The sequence below is a fragment of the Phytophthora ramorum genome (assembly GCF_020800215.1).
Source record: "Phytophthora ramorum isolate Pr-102 chromosome Unknown Phyram_PR-102_s0005, whole genome shotgun sequence".
NCBI classification, from domain to species: domain Eukaryota; phylum Oomycota; class Peronosporomycetes; order Peronosporales; family Peronosporaceae; genus Phytophthora; species Phytophthora ramorum.
In genome coordinates, this window is record NW_027150651.1 from 1,867,213 (window position 1) to 1,879,300 (window position 12,088).

Consider the following 12,088-nt stretch of genomic DNA (forward strand, 5'->3'; position numbering starts at 1 on the left):
CGGACGAGTATACTGAAAACAAGAGAAGGGCGAGATGATGATGCAGACGACGCGCTCGTGGGAGGACCTGCGCAGTAGCGCGCGCGCGGCGGAGCGCACGCTAGAGGACAAGGTAGCTGCGTATACGGCGGTCAGTAGGGCCCAGGCGCGCAGCGCCGCGGCGGCATACGACGAAGGTGCGAGGAAGGAGGAGAGAAAACGACATGGATGAGGTGTTGACGCTGTTGTGTGGAATAGAGAACCCACCGGAGGAGACGGCGGATGAGAGGGAGCTGGCTGTGGATATTGAGAATGCACTGGCAGCGGTAGGTGCATTGTGGCGTTGGTGGAATGGTGCATTGTGGTGTGATGCTGACGATCTTGCCGGTTGGGCTGTTGTGTGTAGCTGTCGGATACGATTGACGAGATGAATGCGGTGGTGAACAAGACGTCGGTGAAGACGCAAGACGCCATGCTGCAGCGCTATCGTGAACTGTATTTTGACTTCAATACGGAGTTCCGTCGGTCGCTGGTGAGGAAGATCTTGCTGGGTGTGTCGCCTGGAGTTTGGAGCTGTTGCTTATGACGTTGGTTTGTTGTACAGAGCGTGTTGCAGGAGAAGCGTGACGCGCAGAAGCTGTTTGGCAACAGGTGCGTTTTGTAATGTGTGTTATTAGCTTTGAAGAACTGTTCATGTTCTTCAAAGCAGTCAACTGCTGCATCATACGTTTGAACGTTGTTCAAGAACGCAGTGCTAGCTTTTGATGCAGCAGCTGACAGTTCCCTTGGCTGCGCTCTTGGGCAGCATTTCTAACTGTGCTACTGCTTCGTTGTGATTGTTCGGACTGGTTGCAACATGCCAGAACGCACAACGGACACTCGGACGATGTGGAGATGGACTCGCTGCTGAACGAGCGCCGCGCCGTGGACTCGTCGCGCTCCATGACCAGCAGCATCATTGAGCAGGCGATGGCGACCAAGAATGCTCTGGAGAATCAGCGCCGGCAGTTCACGTCGTCGCACGGCAAGGTGGCGACGCTGGGCGGCTCGTTCGCCGGCATCAACACGCTCGTGGAGCAGATCCGCCGCAAGAAGATGCGCAATAACACCATCTTGGCGCTCGTGATCGCCGGGTGCATTTGCTTCACGCTCTGGTGGGTCGTTCTCTCTAAAATCTAATGCTATTGCCCGGACGCTGCCCCCGTGGCAGCACCACTTTGCGTATCGAATTGCCATCTTGCACACGTCACATATTGTTTTGCACCGGAAATCTTTTCTTCCAATGAAAAGCTATTAATTAGCCATAAAATTGGTAAACACGTGACATTGGTCAAAATTGGTCTTAAGATGTGCCGAGCCAAAAATGGTTGGCGAGGTCTCCATACTGGAAAACGCCCGAGCCAAAGCGACAGACCAACCACCAACCGACCGGACAAGCATGGGCGACCGCGGAGGAATCTCGCTGCTGGTGCGCAACATCAGCCGCCGACTGAGGTACGTCGCCGTCTTGCGCACTCTCTCCGCTTCAGTTGCATGCAATTCCCGGTGGAATTGGCTCCGTGCGGCGACCAGAAATTGACTAATTGAGCTGTTGCTTTGGCTCTGCAGACCGGAGGACATTCGCAAGGAGTTTGAGCGCTACGGCGAAGTGCGTGACGTCTACATCCCCAAGGACTTCTACACCAAGTACGTGGCAGTCGCTAGAGCATTGCAGAGACGGAGATAGAAGCTGACAGAGCTGTGACCACTTTTTACAGGGAGCCCAAGGGCTTTGCGTTCGTGGAGTTCCGCAGCGAGCGCGAAGCGGACGACGCGCGCCGCAGCTTGGATGGTGTGCGCATTGACGGCCGCGACATCCGCGTGGTATTTGCCCAGGAGCGTCGTAAGTCAACGGACCAGATGCGCGATCGCGAAAGGTGCGTGTCCTGCCAGACCAGACTTTAACTGCTGCCAGGTTTGTTGGATTTACAGGGTGCTGTTATGCTTGATATATGCAGGACGGAGAAACGTGAAGGTGGACGTCGCTCGCGCTCGAGATCGCCGCGCCGCCGCGCGCCGCGTGGCCGGTCCCGCTCTCGATCTCGTGACCGCCGGGCCCCGGCTCGTCGCTCTTCGCGTTCGCGCTCTCCTGTGAAGGGACAATCGCGCTCCCGTTCGCGCTCGGGTTCTCGCGGCCGTTCGCCTGCGCGTCAGTCAGCGTCACCAGCGGCCCGTTCGCGTTCTCTGTCGCCCCGCCGATCGGCGTCTCCCCGTGCCTCCGCCTCGCCTCGCCGTTCGGCTTCGCCGTCTGCTCCGTCGCCACGCCGTTCCAAGGGCCGCTCGGTGTCGATGTCTCCCCGACGGGATGAAGGCCGCCGCTCGCCTTCAGGCTCTCCTCGTCGGGACTAGGTTTGCAGAGATGCTTGGCTTGTCGTGCCGGCGAGTTGCGGCTCGTAACCCCCTGTCACCAAAGCATCGCCGATCAACCAAGCGACCCGACATCGACGCAACTGCACGGAACTGCACTGCATCTTGCTTTGATTTCCTTCCGTCTGCTTCGCACTCGTGTGCGATTGTTTGCTGGTGCATGTGCCTCTACCGAATGCCAGGTTGCAAGACAGTCAGACACAAGAACAGAAGTCTGAAGATGGTGAAGACTCAAGCACAAAGATACAAACGCAAATAAAAACAAAGAAGACTGGGTACCAACTGCAACTGCTTGTCCAAGATGAAGAGGAAGATAAAGACCTACTACTACGACTCCAGCCAGGTATTTCGGTATCCTGTCCAGGCGTGCTTTGCTTCGTCATGACCAACCGTTGCAGCAGCCCAAAGGTAGACCTCCTCGACTCGCTTCCTGTTTCCATGCATAAGCCACCACACGTAACCAAGCTCATTGCCAGCAAGGTAGCAATGGGTCAATCACTAAAGTCGCAGGCGAGGACACTTTCGACCACCTAAATTCTCAAATTATGATTATGCAAATTTACAATTATGGAAACTTGATCCAATACATCATCTCAGATCCGTTTTTAGGTACGAATTTTGGATACGAGGGGAGCTGCTGCCTCGACGTACGTCAGCGCCATGAAGAAGAGATCCGTGGTGTTCGTGTTGATCGACGGGCTGGCCGACGTGTCGCTGCAAGAGCTGGACCAGCAGACGCCGCTGGAGACGGCGCAAACCCCCGCCATGGACGCCATCGCCCGTAAGCTGTCACCCATATCAGACGTTAAATGACCATTTCAAACGATATTTTGCTCTGATTCAACGCTGTAGATGGCGGTCTGACGGGGCTCATGGACCCCGTGGAGCCTGGACACGCGTGCGGCAGCGACACCGCCCACATGTCCATTCTGGGCTACAATCCCGTCGTGTTCGTGGCGCTAATTGACGAGTTTGTGGGATGCGGGTATTGCTCTGCTAACCTCAGTACTATACTTGCAGTCACTACCGTGGTCGCGGTTCTTTTGAAGCCATGGGTGCTGGATTGCCGATGAACAAGGGCGACGTCGCCTTCAAATGCAACTTCGCGACCGTCGAGGAGAATGAGGACGGGCAGCTCATTGTGGAGAGACGTCGTGTGGATCGCAACTTCCCGTCGTGGGGCATTGATCTTTGCAGCTTTCTGAATGGGCTGACGCTTCCAGAGTTTCCGGGCCTGGTTGTGGCTACGAAATATGCCACGGAACACCGCTGTGGCATTGTTTTCAAGGGCCCTCAACTCTGTGATAAAATAACAGGCACTGACCCGCTGAAAGACCAGTACGTCTTAAAGATGGAGAATTAGTATGGCCAATGCCTGATACTAACCTATTTCTCTCTGTGCAGCTTATCGCTGGTTAAGTCAGAGCCGCTGAACGACACGCCTGAGGCTGCGTACTCGAGCACGGTGCTGAACGCGGTTTCCGATGAAATTCATAAGCGACTGTCGGAACACCCGATCAACAAGGCTCGTGAAGCAGAGAGTAAGCCGCCTGCAAATGTGGTTTTGCTGCGTGGTCCCGGCGAACGGATTGATGTGCCGACGTTCACTGAGATGCATGGACTTACCCCATTCATGATTGCCCCAACGTGCATCATCGCTGGTCTGGGCATGTCACTGGGTTTTGAAATCGCTACTGCTCCGGGCGCCACTGGAGACTACCACACGAACTTGCTCTCGAAGGCTGAGACCGCGTTGGAGTTGTTGCATGGCGGCGAGTTTGACTTTGGCTTTGTTCACGTCAAGGCAGTGGACGACGCCGGCCATGACCGTGACGTGGCCAAGAAAGTGCATTTTATCGAACGCGCGGACGAGATGATCGCCCTGCTGCTGGAGGGTATCCATGCTCAGTGCGGAGAGGAAGACAACGAGGTGACCATTGTCGTTACGGGTGACCACACCACGCCAGTAAAGTATGGAGACCATACATTTGAGCCCGTGCCTTTCGCTATTGCTCGTGCCGAGACTGCGTACGAGAGGTTGCAGCACTTCGAAGATGCTGAGGGTGTGGCTGGTGCCAACAACTCGTCACCTGGCTCATTGACGGACGGCGTAACGCGGTTCTCAGAACTGTCTGTGGCACGCGGTGCACTTGGTCGTTTTGCTGGTGATCAGGTAATGAAGCTCGTCAAGGGCTTTCGCGAATACGAACTATAGTTTGCAGATGGAGCTTGCAAAAACTCGTGGTAGACGTGAATCCGTATGAGAGTTGATAAACAAAATCGCTGTTGAACGCAAGTTATAGTAGAATATTGCAACGGGAGTTCAAACAACCATAGAGCCGCATGTATCATGCTCAGCGAAATGTGGTCGCTGTCATGCCAGAGATAAGTCCCAAGATTTCCTCGATCTCGTGCTCGGTTAAATGTTTTGGAAGGCTTGGAATCAGCGCTGCGGCTTCCTCTACTTCCTCCGGATTCAAATTGGCCAAACTTGCAATCTCGAACTCCTCCAGCTGATGAACTTCGCCGTCATACTGAAACGCGCGTGTCTGTAAAGCTCTACAATTGCACGCCATATTGAGAAGCCATGGATGAGAAACAAAAAACAAACGAAGCTAACGATGGCAATTACATACTCGCGGAGCTCAATGACAGCAGCCTGGTTGACCACCGGGTCTTTTGTTCCAGTGAAGCGCATCACGTAAGCCTCAGTCTTTTTGAACGCTCTGCAGTAAGTGCCACCATCATATGACAAAAGCAACTAAGCCTTAAAAGACACCAGAGCATAATACAGTTAAACGCGTGACTCAAACCGGGTCAAGGGTTTCTTCTGCTCATTGTAGTCGATCTTCTGCTTGTCAAGTATAATGGCCACCTCGGCGTTCGATAGACATGTTTCGCTGATGAAGTCTTCGCCCAGGTTCAGCTCCGCAGCGTCTTTCGTCTCCATCAAAGGGCGATCAAACGACATTGCCGCCTTGGTTGCTTGAACTTGCTTTGTCTCGTTTTCGTATATGGCAATCTGCCAGTTGAATTCGCACCGTCCCAATTCAGTCGCTGCCATGCTTGGCCCTACTGTTGTTTCTCCGATGAAGAAGGTCGGCTGGCAAGGGCTGGTTGCTGAAAATTTCTCGGTATGCCAAGCTCACGCGGCAACGACTGCCTAGCTGCTTGCAGTACTTGCTTCAACTCGGCAGCTATAATACATTCGCGCGTCAGGAAGGATGTAGCCTTCCCTGACACACCAGCACCGCCAGTATCACCACCAGGATGTCTTCCTGTACGACCGCAGCGATGCACGTAGTCTTCAATTGTAAGAGGCATATCAAATAGCACAACATGCTTAACACCAGGCAGGTCCAGCCCTCTTGAGGCCAGATCTGTAGCGACTAGTACGTCAACGTAGCCTGCTCGAAAGGCACGCACTGCCTGGGTGCGATAACCTTGCGACTGACCACCATGCAATGGTGCCACATGAAATTGCTCATTGCGCAGTAGGTGGGCGATACGCTCGGCATTAGAACGAGAATTGCAGAAGACTAGCACTGGCGGCTGCTCGGTGGCGCGTAGCACACTAAGTAGCCGAGAGGGCTTTTCTGCGGGGCGCATGAACTGCACATCGTGAACCACATTCGACGTCGTCGAGAGAGCTAGCATGGCTCTCGGGGCGCTGCTAGGAGCGTGACTTGAAGACGAACTCTGCACAGCTGGAGCTTGGCTCGGCATATTAGCCTTGTCAACGCGAATCGTGACAGGTCGCAGCAGCGCCGATCGTGCCAACCGTGGCAAAAAGACAGGAAGTGTTGCAGAAAGCAGCAACGTCTGTCGCCCAGCAGTGTTTGCAAGTTGCAGAATCTCGCGTAGCTGCATCTCCAGCTCGGGAGCGTCCAGCACTCTGTCCACCTCGTCGACTACGAGCAGAGAAATCTGGCCAAGCGACAGCACGTCTCGATGACTCTGGACAAGATGCAACAGCCTTCCTGGCGTCGCCACTACTGCCATTGCTTCATTTGAATAACGCCGAAGTTGCATTAGTTGCTCCTGCACCGCAATACCGCCACAAATCCCAACGACAGGAGGCGTGGACGAGCTGGAGAAGAACGCAGAGAGGTCTTGAACCACCTGATCCACAAGTTCTCGCGTCGGCACAATCACCAACGCACGTGGAGAAACCGGAACAGACACTAGCATTGCTGGATAAAGCTCTAGCCCAGGAGCAGCACGACTCTGTTGGGCGTGAAGCAGTCCGAGGATCGGCAGGATGTAGCAGAGCGTTTTGCCACTTCCAGTGGGGGCCAAAGCGATCACATCGCTACCTCGGAAGATGCAGGGGAGTGCCTGAGCTTGCACCGCTGATGGTACAGCAACTCCACGCGATCGCAACACTGAAATAATGTCTGAAGACAGCGAAAACTCTGAAAAACTGTGGACTGGAGGCGGGAATGGGCCCTCTCCTTCGACGACGATTCCTCTCTCCTGACGCGCCCATGAAGCTTCCTGCGCTGTCGAGGCCTCGTATGTGGATAAATCCACGGGATGAGAAGCTTGGATGTCTGTGGAAGGCGCAGAAGGCTCCGCACGACGCCGCTTCCGACGCGGGACATACGCGCGATCGGTCATCGTGGCCAATGCCGTAGTAACAGCAAAATGTGTGATATTGCTACAGTAATCAGCATATCGTTAAATGAATGTCAATTGTCAATTAACGGTTGCATGCATTGCGTTAGAATGTCGCCGATGCAGCTTAGCCGAACATGCGCGCCGCCGTACGAGACACAATGCCCAAGATCTCTTCAATTTCATCCTCGGCGAAGCGCTTGTGCAGACTGGGGATCAATGCGACGGCCTCTTCCACTTCCTCCGGGTTCAAATTGGACAGACACGCGATCTCAAACTCCTCCAGACGGTACTCGACCGTCTCGCCCTCCTCTTCACGCTGAAACGCCAGTGACATCAACGCCCTGCATCGTAAAAACACAATAGTTAGGTATCTCAATTTCCCACATTGACGAAAGCAATAACACGGGACGTACTCACGGAGCTCCGTGACGGAGGCTTGATTGGCCACTGGGTCCTTGGTGCCACTGAAGCGCTGCACGTAGGAGTACGTCTTCTGAAACACACTGCAATAGCAAAACACCCACAAATAGCGATGAGTCCCCAGTCAATCCCCAAGAGCCCAAAGCTGTCAAAGCGAGGGAGACTAAATGACACATCATTCGACGCACTTGGTGAGCTGCTTCTCCTGCGTCTCGTAGTCGGACTTCTGCTTCTCCAGGATCACGGCCACCTCAGCGTTCGACAGACACGTCTCGTTGCGGAAGTCGTCACCCAGGTTGAGCTCCGCCGCGTCCTCCGTGTCCACCACGTGCTGCGGATTGGCCGACATATCTGCTCTCTAAACACTCTAAAGTGTCCAAATCACACACCAACTCTACACTAAGTACGCCTGTTAACGTCCCCGGTTAAGTACGTGCCACTCCCGAGCCACACTTCACACCACAATGAGCACCTCCAGGACGCACATCAAGGCGCTGGCGCAGCGCGCCTTCTCGGCCAAAGCAGGCGCGGGCGGCATCGCCGGACCCAAGATTACGGGCGTGCTGCGCTTTTACAAGGACGTGGGTGTCAGGGACGTGGAGGAGGATCCCTCGGAGGCTGGTGCCGAGCCGCGCAAACTCTTCGCCGTGACGCTGGACGGCAAGGCGGTCAAGACGCCGAGGCAGCAGCCCGTGCGGCTGCCCACGCGCGCCTTGGCGTATGCGGTGGCCCACGAGTGGGACGCGCAGAGCCACGATATCCGCCCGGCCACGATGCCCATCATGACGCTGGCGTCCACGGCGCTGGACCTCGAGTTCACTTCCAGCAGCCAGGAAATCATCAACGAGATGCTGCACTACCTGCACACGGACACGGTGTGCTACCAGGTCACGGCGGACCAGCAGGACAAACTCGTGGCGCTGCAGCAGAAGAAGTGGAAGCCCATCCGCAAGTGGTTCAGCGACGCGTTCGAGGGAGAAGTGGACGTGAGCCACGGCAGCATCGACCGACTGGCGCACGGACAGCAGCTTGTGGAGAACGTCCGCGAACACTTGGAGACGCTCAACGACTTTGAGCTCACGGCCATGCGCACGCTCACGAAGGAGTGCAAGGTAAAGTGGTGGTGGCGTACTACTGGTTGATGAGTGGGAGAATGACGAGATTTCATGGGTGTTGTTGTTGCAGTCTCTGATCACTGCGTTAGCAGTTTTCAAGCGCCACATTACAGCCAAGGAAGCTATGGACATCTGCCGCTTGGAGGAGGAGTTCCAGATCAACAACTGGGGGCTCGTGGAGGGCGGCCACGATCTGGACCGCGTCAACTGCGCCGTGAAATTGTCAAGCGCGTCCTTCCTGCTCTACTTGCTGGAAAACAAGCACTAAGCTGTCGTGGTGGCTTTGTGGACGCTTTGCCTATTCCATAGAGATACCGAAGAAGCTTAGAAATCTAAGGTTAGCACATTGCTGACATTTCCACCTTCGATCTGTAGTTAACGTTTTCGCACAACTTGTGCCGGCGCGAGCCGGACTGTATTATTGTTAATGTACATTTTGTTATCGTGAAATTTGTGCGTCAGTGATTGGTCTACTTAATTCCCGCAAAACTTACCTTTTTATCCTGAAATTGGCGATGCAGATCCATTAAATATCCAGAAAAATAGGCCTCTGTTTCAAAATTAGAGCGGTTTTGACAAAATTAAGCGGAAGTTTGCCAAAACCTGTAAAACAATATATTCTGTGGCAAACATTTTTGCCAAACCTGTAAAACAATATATTCTGTGGCAAACATTTTTGCCAAAACCTCTGAAAAAATATGCCACTTGATATACATTTCCACAGGTTTTGCACATTTTCGCTCTGAATTTGTCGACCTCATCAAGTCTCACAGGAAAGTGTTGATCTGGATAATTTTGATTTTAGCCGGGATAATATGGGAAAGTCGGAATGCAGGACACGCGCCCTGCACGAAACGTCTCGTCAGTGCGGTGGTATTCTCGAGACGCCGACGCCGAGGACAAGGTCGTGCGTGTACTACCTTGGCCTGGCCGCTAGACCACATGGTTCGCTGGACATCTGCAACATGTCCATTACGATCGATCGCATCGGGGAGGCCATACTGAAGGCACTTGAAGCAGGCTGCATCGCTCGCATGATCGTCGACGAGCGAAGCGCGCTCCAGACCAAAAATATGGCTTGGGTACGCAAATTCAAGGGCGCGGGGATCCCTGTCAAGACTGGACGCGTGGCCAAGCTTCATGGTCCACAACAAGTGGACCGTCGTGAACGGTGAGTTCATTTTAGAAGGCACGGGCAACTACAGCAAGGCCGCGTTCAATGGAGCCCGCCATGCAGAGACGTTTCAGACGACCACGGGTCAGGAGCACGTTGATTCCACCAAGCGCGAGTTCGAGCAGCTTTGGGATGAAGGACGGGTGCTTCAATGGGCCTCGAGGCGTACTGCTTGCTTCATGTACTTGGGGGAGGACGAGGAAGAAACAAAGTACCCATCGGGAGAGCAACGAAGACGAGGACGCAACGATATGCTACTTGAGAGAGGAGGACGGCGACGAGGAAGAAGAAACGAAAATGACCCCCCCGGGAGAGCAGGACGAGAACGTTGTTGAATTGTAAGATGTGGCTGAACGTGCGCACCATTGTTCAGCTGATGCCCATGAGCGAAGTCAACGAAGGCATTGCTATGATGCGTGAGGGCCGTGGTGACGGTTTATACTAGGGACTCAAAGTACACGCCGGGCTCGCAAAATCGGATGAGTACGGGGCGAGGTGCCGTCTTCAACAGGTAGCGTGTCAGCGCGTAGCCGACCTGGCGGGTGCTATCGTCGCCCACTGCCGTCGCGGTCGTGGACCACTTCCACCCGTTCGTGGTGTCGGCCAGTAAATCTATTGCGTTCACGGACTCGCTGACGGTGTTCAACACGTTCCTGGGTCTCATCATCTCATTCCGCTTGAACTCCGCTTTCACGCAGTGGCGAGCGGGGATGGTGACAATTGGGGCGCTGTCCGAAGTGGCTCGGGACATCGTCGGCTCTGGTTGCGCCTACGTGAGCACAACCATCAAAGAGGAAACGACGGAGCTCGATGCCAAAGACGTACACGATAACACGCACGTTGAAGAACCATTGAAGGATGAAGATGAGTCCAAACATCTCGCCCTCAAGGGGCTCCAGCCCATTTCGCGAGATATACTGGAGAAGTGCACGTTCTTCACGGAGCTGCGGCGGCTGGTGTTTCTGTACATTGCCATCGTGTTCCACGACTGTCGCGGTCGCGATGGAATCGACAAGCTCAAGGACACTGGAGTCTTAACTGATGCCGAGTACGACGAGCTGTACGCGTGTGGATCTGAGCACAAGAAGCCGAGCGAGGACATGAACTCGTTTTGTGATCTAGTGCGCCGCACTCCTCACAAGCTGCGTGCGACGATCACCGAACTCTGGTTGAAGCGATTGGTGCAGGTTGCTACCAACTGCGGTCATCTAACGCCGGGTAATGGCAGCAGCTTGCAAAGCAAGATTTCCCAGCTGCCCAATCTGTACACAACGGTATTCCACATCGCCAACGTCCCGATCCCGTTCAACTACATGCCGCAACGCGAGCGACCACCACGGTGGTGACCACCATTCCAATCCGCCGAACTGGTCAGAATCGGAGAAGTCGCGGAGACACGCGCGCTGGAAGCCGCCTTGCAGTTCTTCTGAACTACTACCAGTGGTTCGCCAGTATAATCAAGTATACTACTGGTAGTAGTAATAGTAGCACCGTTCAGATCTTCCCTGTTACTGTAGTAGGAATACTATACATGTAGTACTACCAAACCATTGGCGACGACCAATTAAACAACCGTTGTGTGGTCCACATTTTCAGAAATCGTTACATATAGGATGGACAAAACCCGCATTTCGGGAGCGTTTCTTCTTTACGGGGGCCTTCGTCACGAGCCCCACAGCACCAGCGCATACAACGTTCAAGTGAGATACGCCCAAGTAGAGATACGCCCTGTCCTCTTGATGAACGTTGAACAGCAACTCGCATCAATTATTGTCCGCTCGTACTACTCGTTCAGCACTTTGTCGGCTTGGTCATGAATCCAAAAAGCTAAACCCAAGATAAAGTCCTCCATATTGCAACAAGCAACAGCTTCGTTCGAAGAAGATTGTGTAGCGTGAGCCCTGGACATGCTGCGCGTTCAACATGCCGTGATAAATCTAGCTTATCGTTCAAAGTGTTTGTCTAAAAAATACAGTTAGTGCTTCTCTAAGTGCACAGTAGCTCGGCAGTAACTCGATAGTACTATGGGTCCATGGAGCAAATTACTAGCAACTACAGTAACATTAGATTTAGAATCGGCAGAGCTACTGGTTGCGTTAGTAGTATAAATAGTACTATAGTTCTATTTATTACTGATGTCGTGAGCTACTACCAAGCCCGAGTGTAGGGCTGCTTTCTGCGCTATACAGAGCATAATAATTGGGGCAAAGCCCCCCCCCCCCCTTTAAAAAAATACATACAGACTTTTTACGTTGTTTTACTGCTTCATTTACCCTTTTTACAGGGGTCAAGACGAGGGATAGATAGTAACGCGAATTCTGGCACAAAGAAACTAGTACTATATTTCGACTCAGCCTCACCGAAAAGTTAATAT

The 12,088-nt window shown here is 53.7% G+C and overlaps 5 protein-coding genes across 5 annotated transcripts; 4 read left to right on the forward strand and 1 right to left on the reverse strand.

Annotated features, from left to right (window-relative positions):
- Positions 1–34: 34 nt before the first annotated feature.
- On the forward strand, positions 35–1,158 carry KRP23_6300 (Golgi SNAP receptor complex member 1; the record flags this gene model as incomplete). The annotated part of the gene is made up of 5 exons (XM_067891474.1): positions 35–176; positions 238–305; positions 386–511; positions 584–630; positions 843–1,158. The coding sequence occupies 5 exons, from the start codon at positions 35–37 to the stop codon at positions 1,156–1,158; spliced, it is 699 nt and encodes a 232-aa protein (XP_067745827.1).
- A 259-nt stretch (positions 1,159–1,417) lies between these two features.
- Positions 1,418–4,600, forward strand: KRP23_6301 (2,3-bisphosphoglycerate-independent phosphoglycerate mutase; the record flags this gene model as incomplete). Its single annotated transcript, XM_067891476.1, has 8 exons — positions 1,418–1,473; positions 1,588–1,665; positions 1,737–1,895; positions 1,977–2,045; positions 3,042–3,166; positions 3,238–3,334; positions 3,406–3,723; positions 3,790–4,600. 8 exons carry the CDS (start codon positions 1,418–1,420, stop codon positions 4,598–4,600), a joined length of 1,713 nt encoding a protein of 570 aa, XP_067745828.1.
- Positions 4,601–4,739: 139 nt separating this feature from the next.
- Positions 4,740–7,774, reverse strand: KRP23_6302 (putative ATP-dependent RNA helicase DDX41; the record flags this gene model as incomplete). The annotated part of the gene is made up of 7 exons (XM_067891477.1): positions 4,740–4,944; positions 5,022–5,111; positions 5,199–5,407; positions 5,566–7,045; positions 7,140–7,346; positions 7,419–7,508; positions 7,614–7,774. The coding sequence occupies 7 exons, from the start codon at positions 7,772–7,774 to the stop codon at positions 4,740–4,742; spliced, it is 2,442 nt and encodes an 813-aa protein (XP_067745829.1).
- A 115-nt stretch (positions 7,775–7,889) lies between these two features.
- On the forward strand, positions 7,890–8,808 carry KRP23_6303 (ATP synthase mitochondrial F1 complex assembly factor 2; the record flags this gene model as incomplete). Its single annotated transcript, XM_067891478.1, has 2 exons — positions 7,890–8,537; positions 8,611–8,808. The coding sequence occupies 2 exons, from the start codon at positions 7,890–7,892 to the stop codon at positions 8,806–8,808; spliced, it is 846 nt and encodes a 281-aa protein (XP_067745830.1).
- A 1,616-nt stretch (positions 8,809–10,424) lies between these two features.
- On the forward strand, positions 10,425–11,060 carry KRP23_6304 (uncharacterized protein; the record flags this gene model as incomplete). Its single annotated transcript, XM_067891479.1, has 1 exon — positions 10,425–11,060. The coding sequence occupies one exon, from the start codon at positions 10,425–10,427 to the stop codon at positions 11,058–11,060; it is 636 nt and encodes a 211-aa protein (XP_067745831.1).
- Between the last annotated feature and the right edge of the window lie 1,028 nt (positions 11,061–12,088).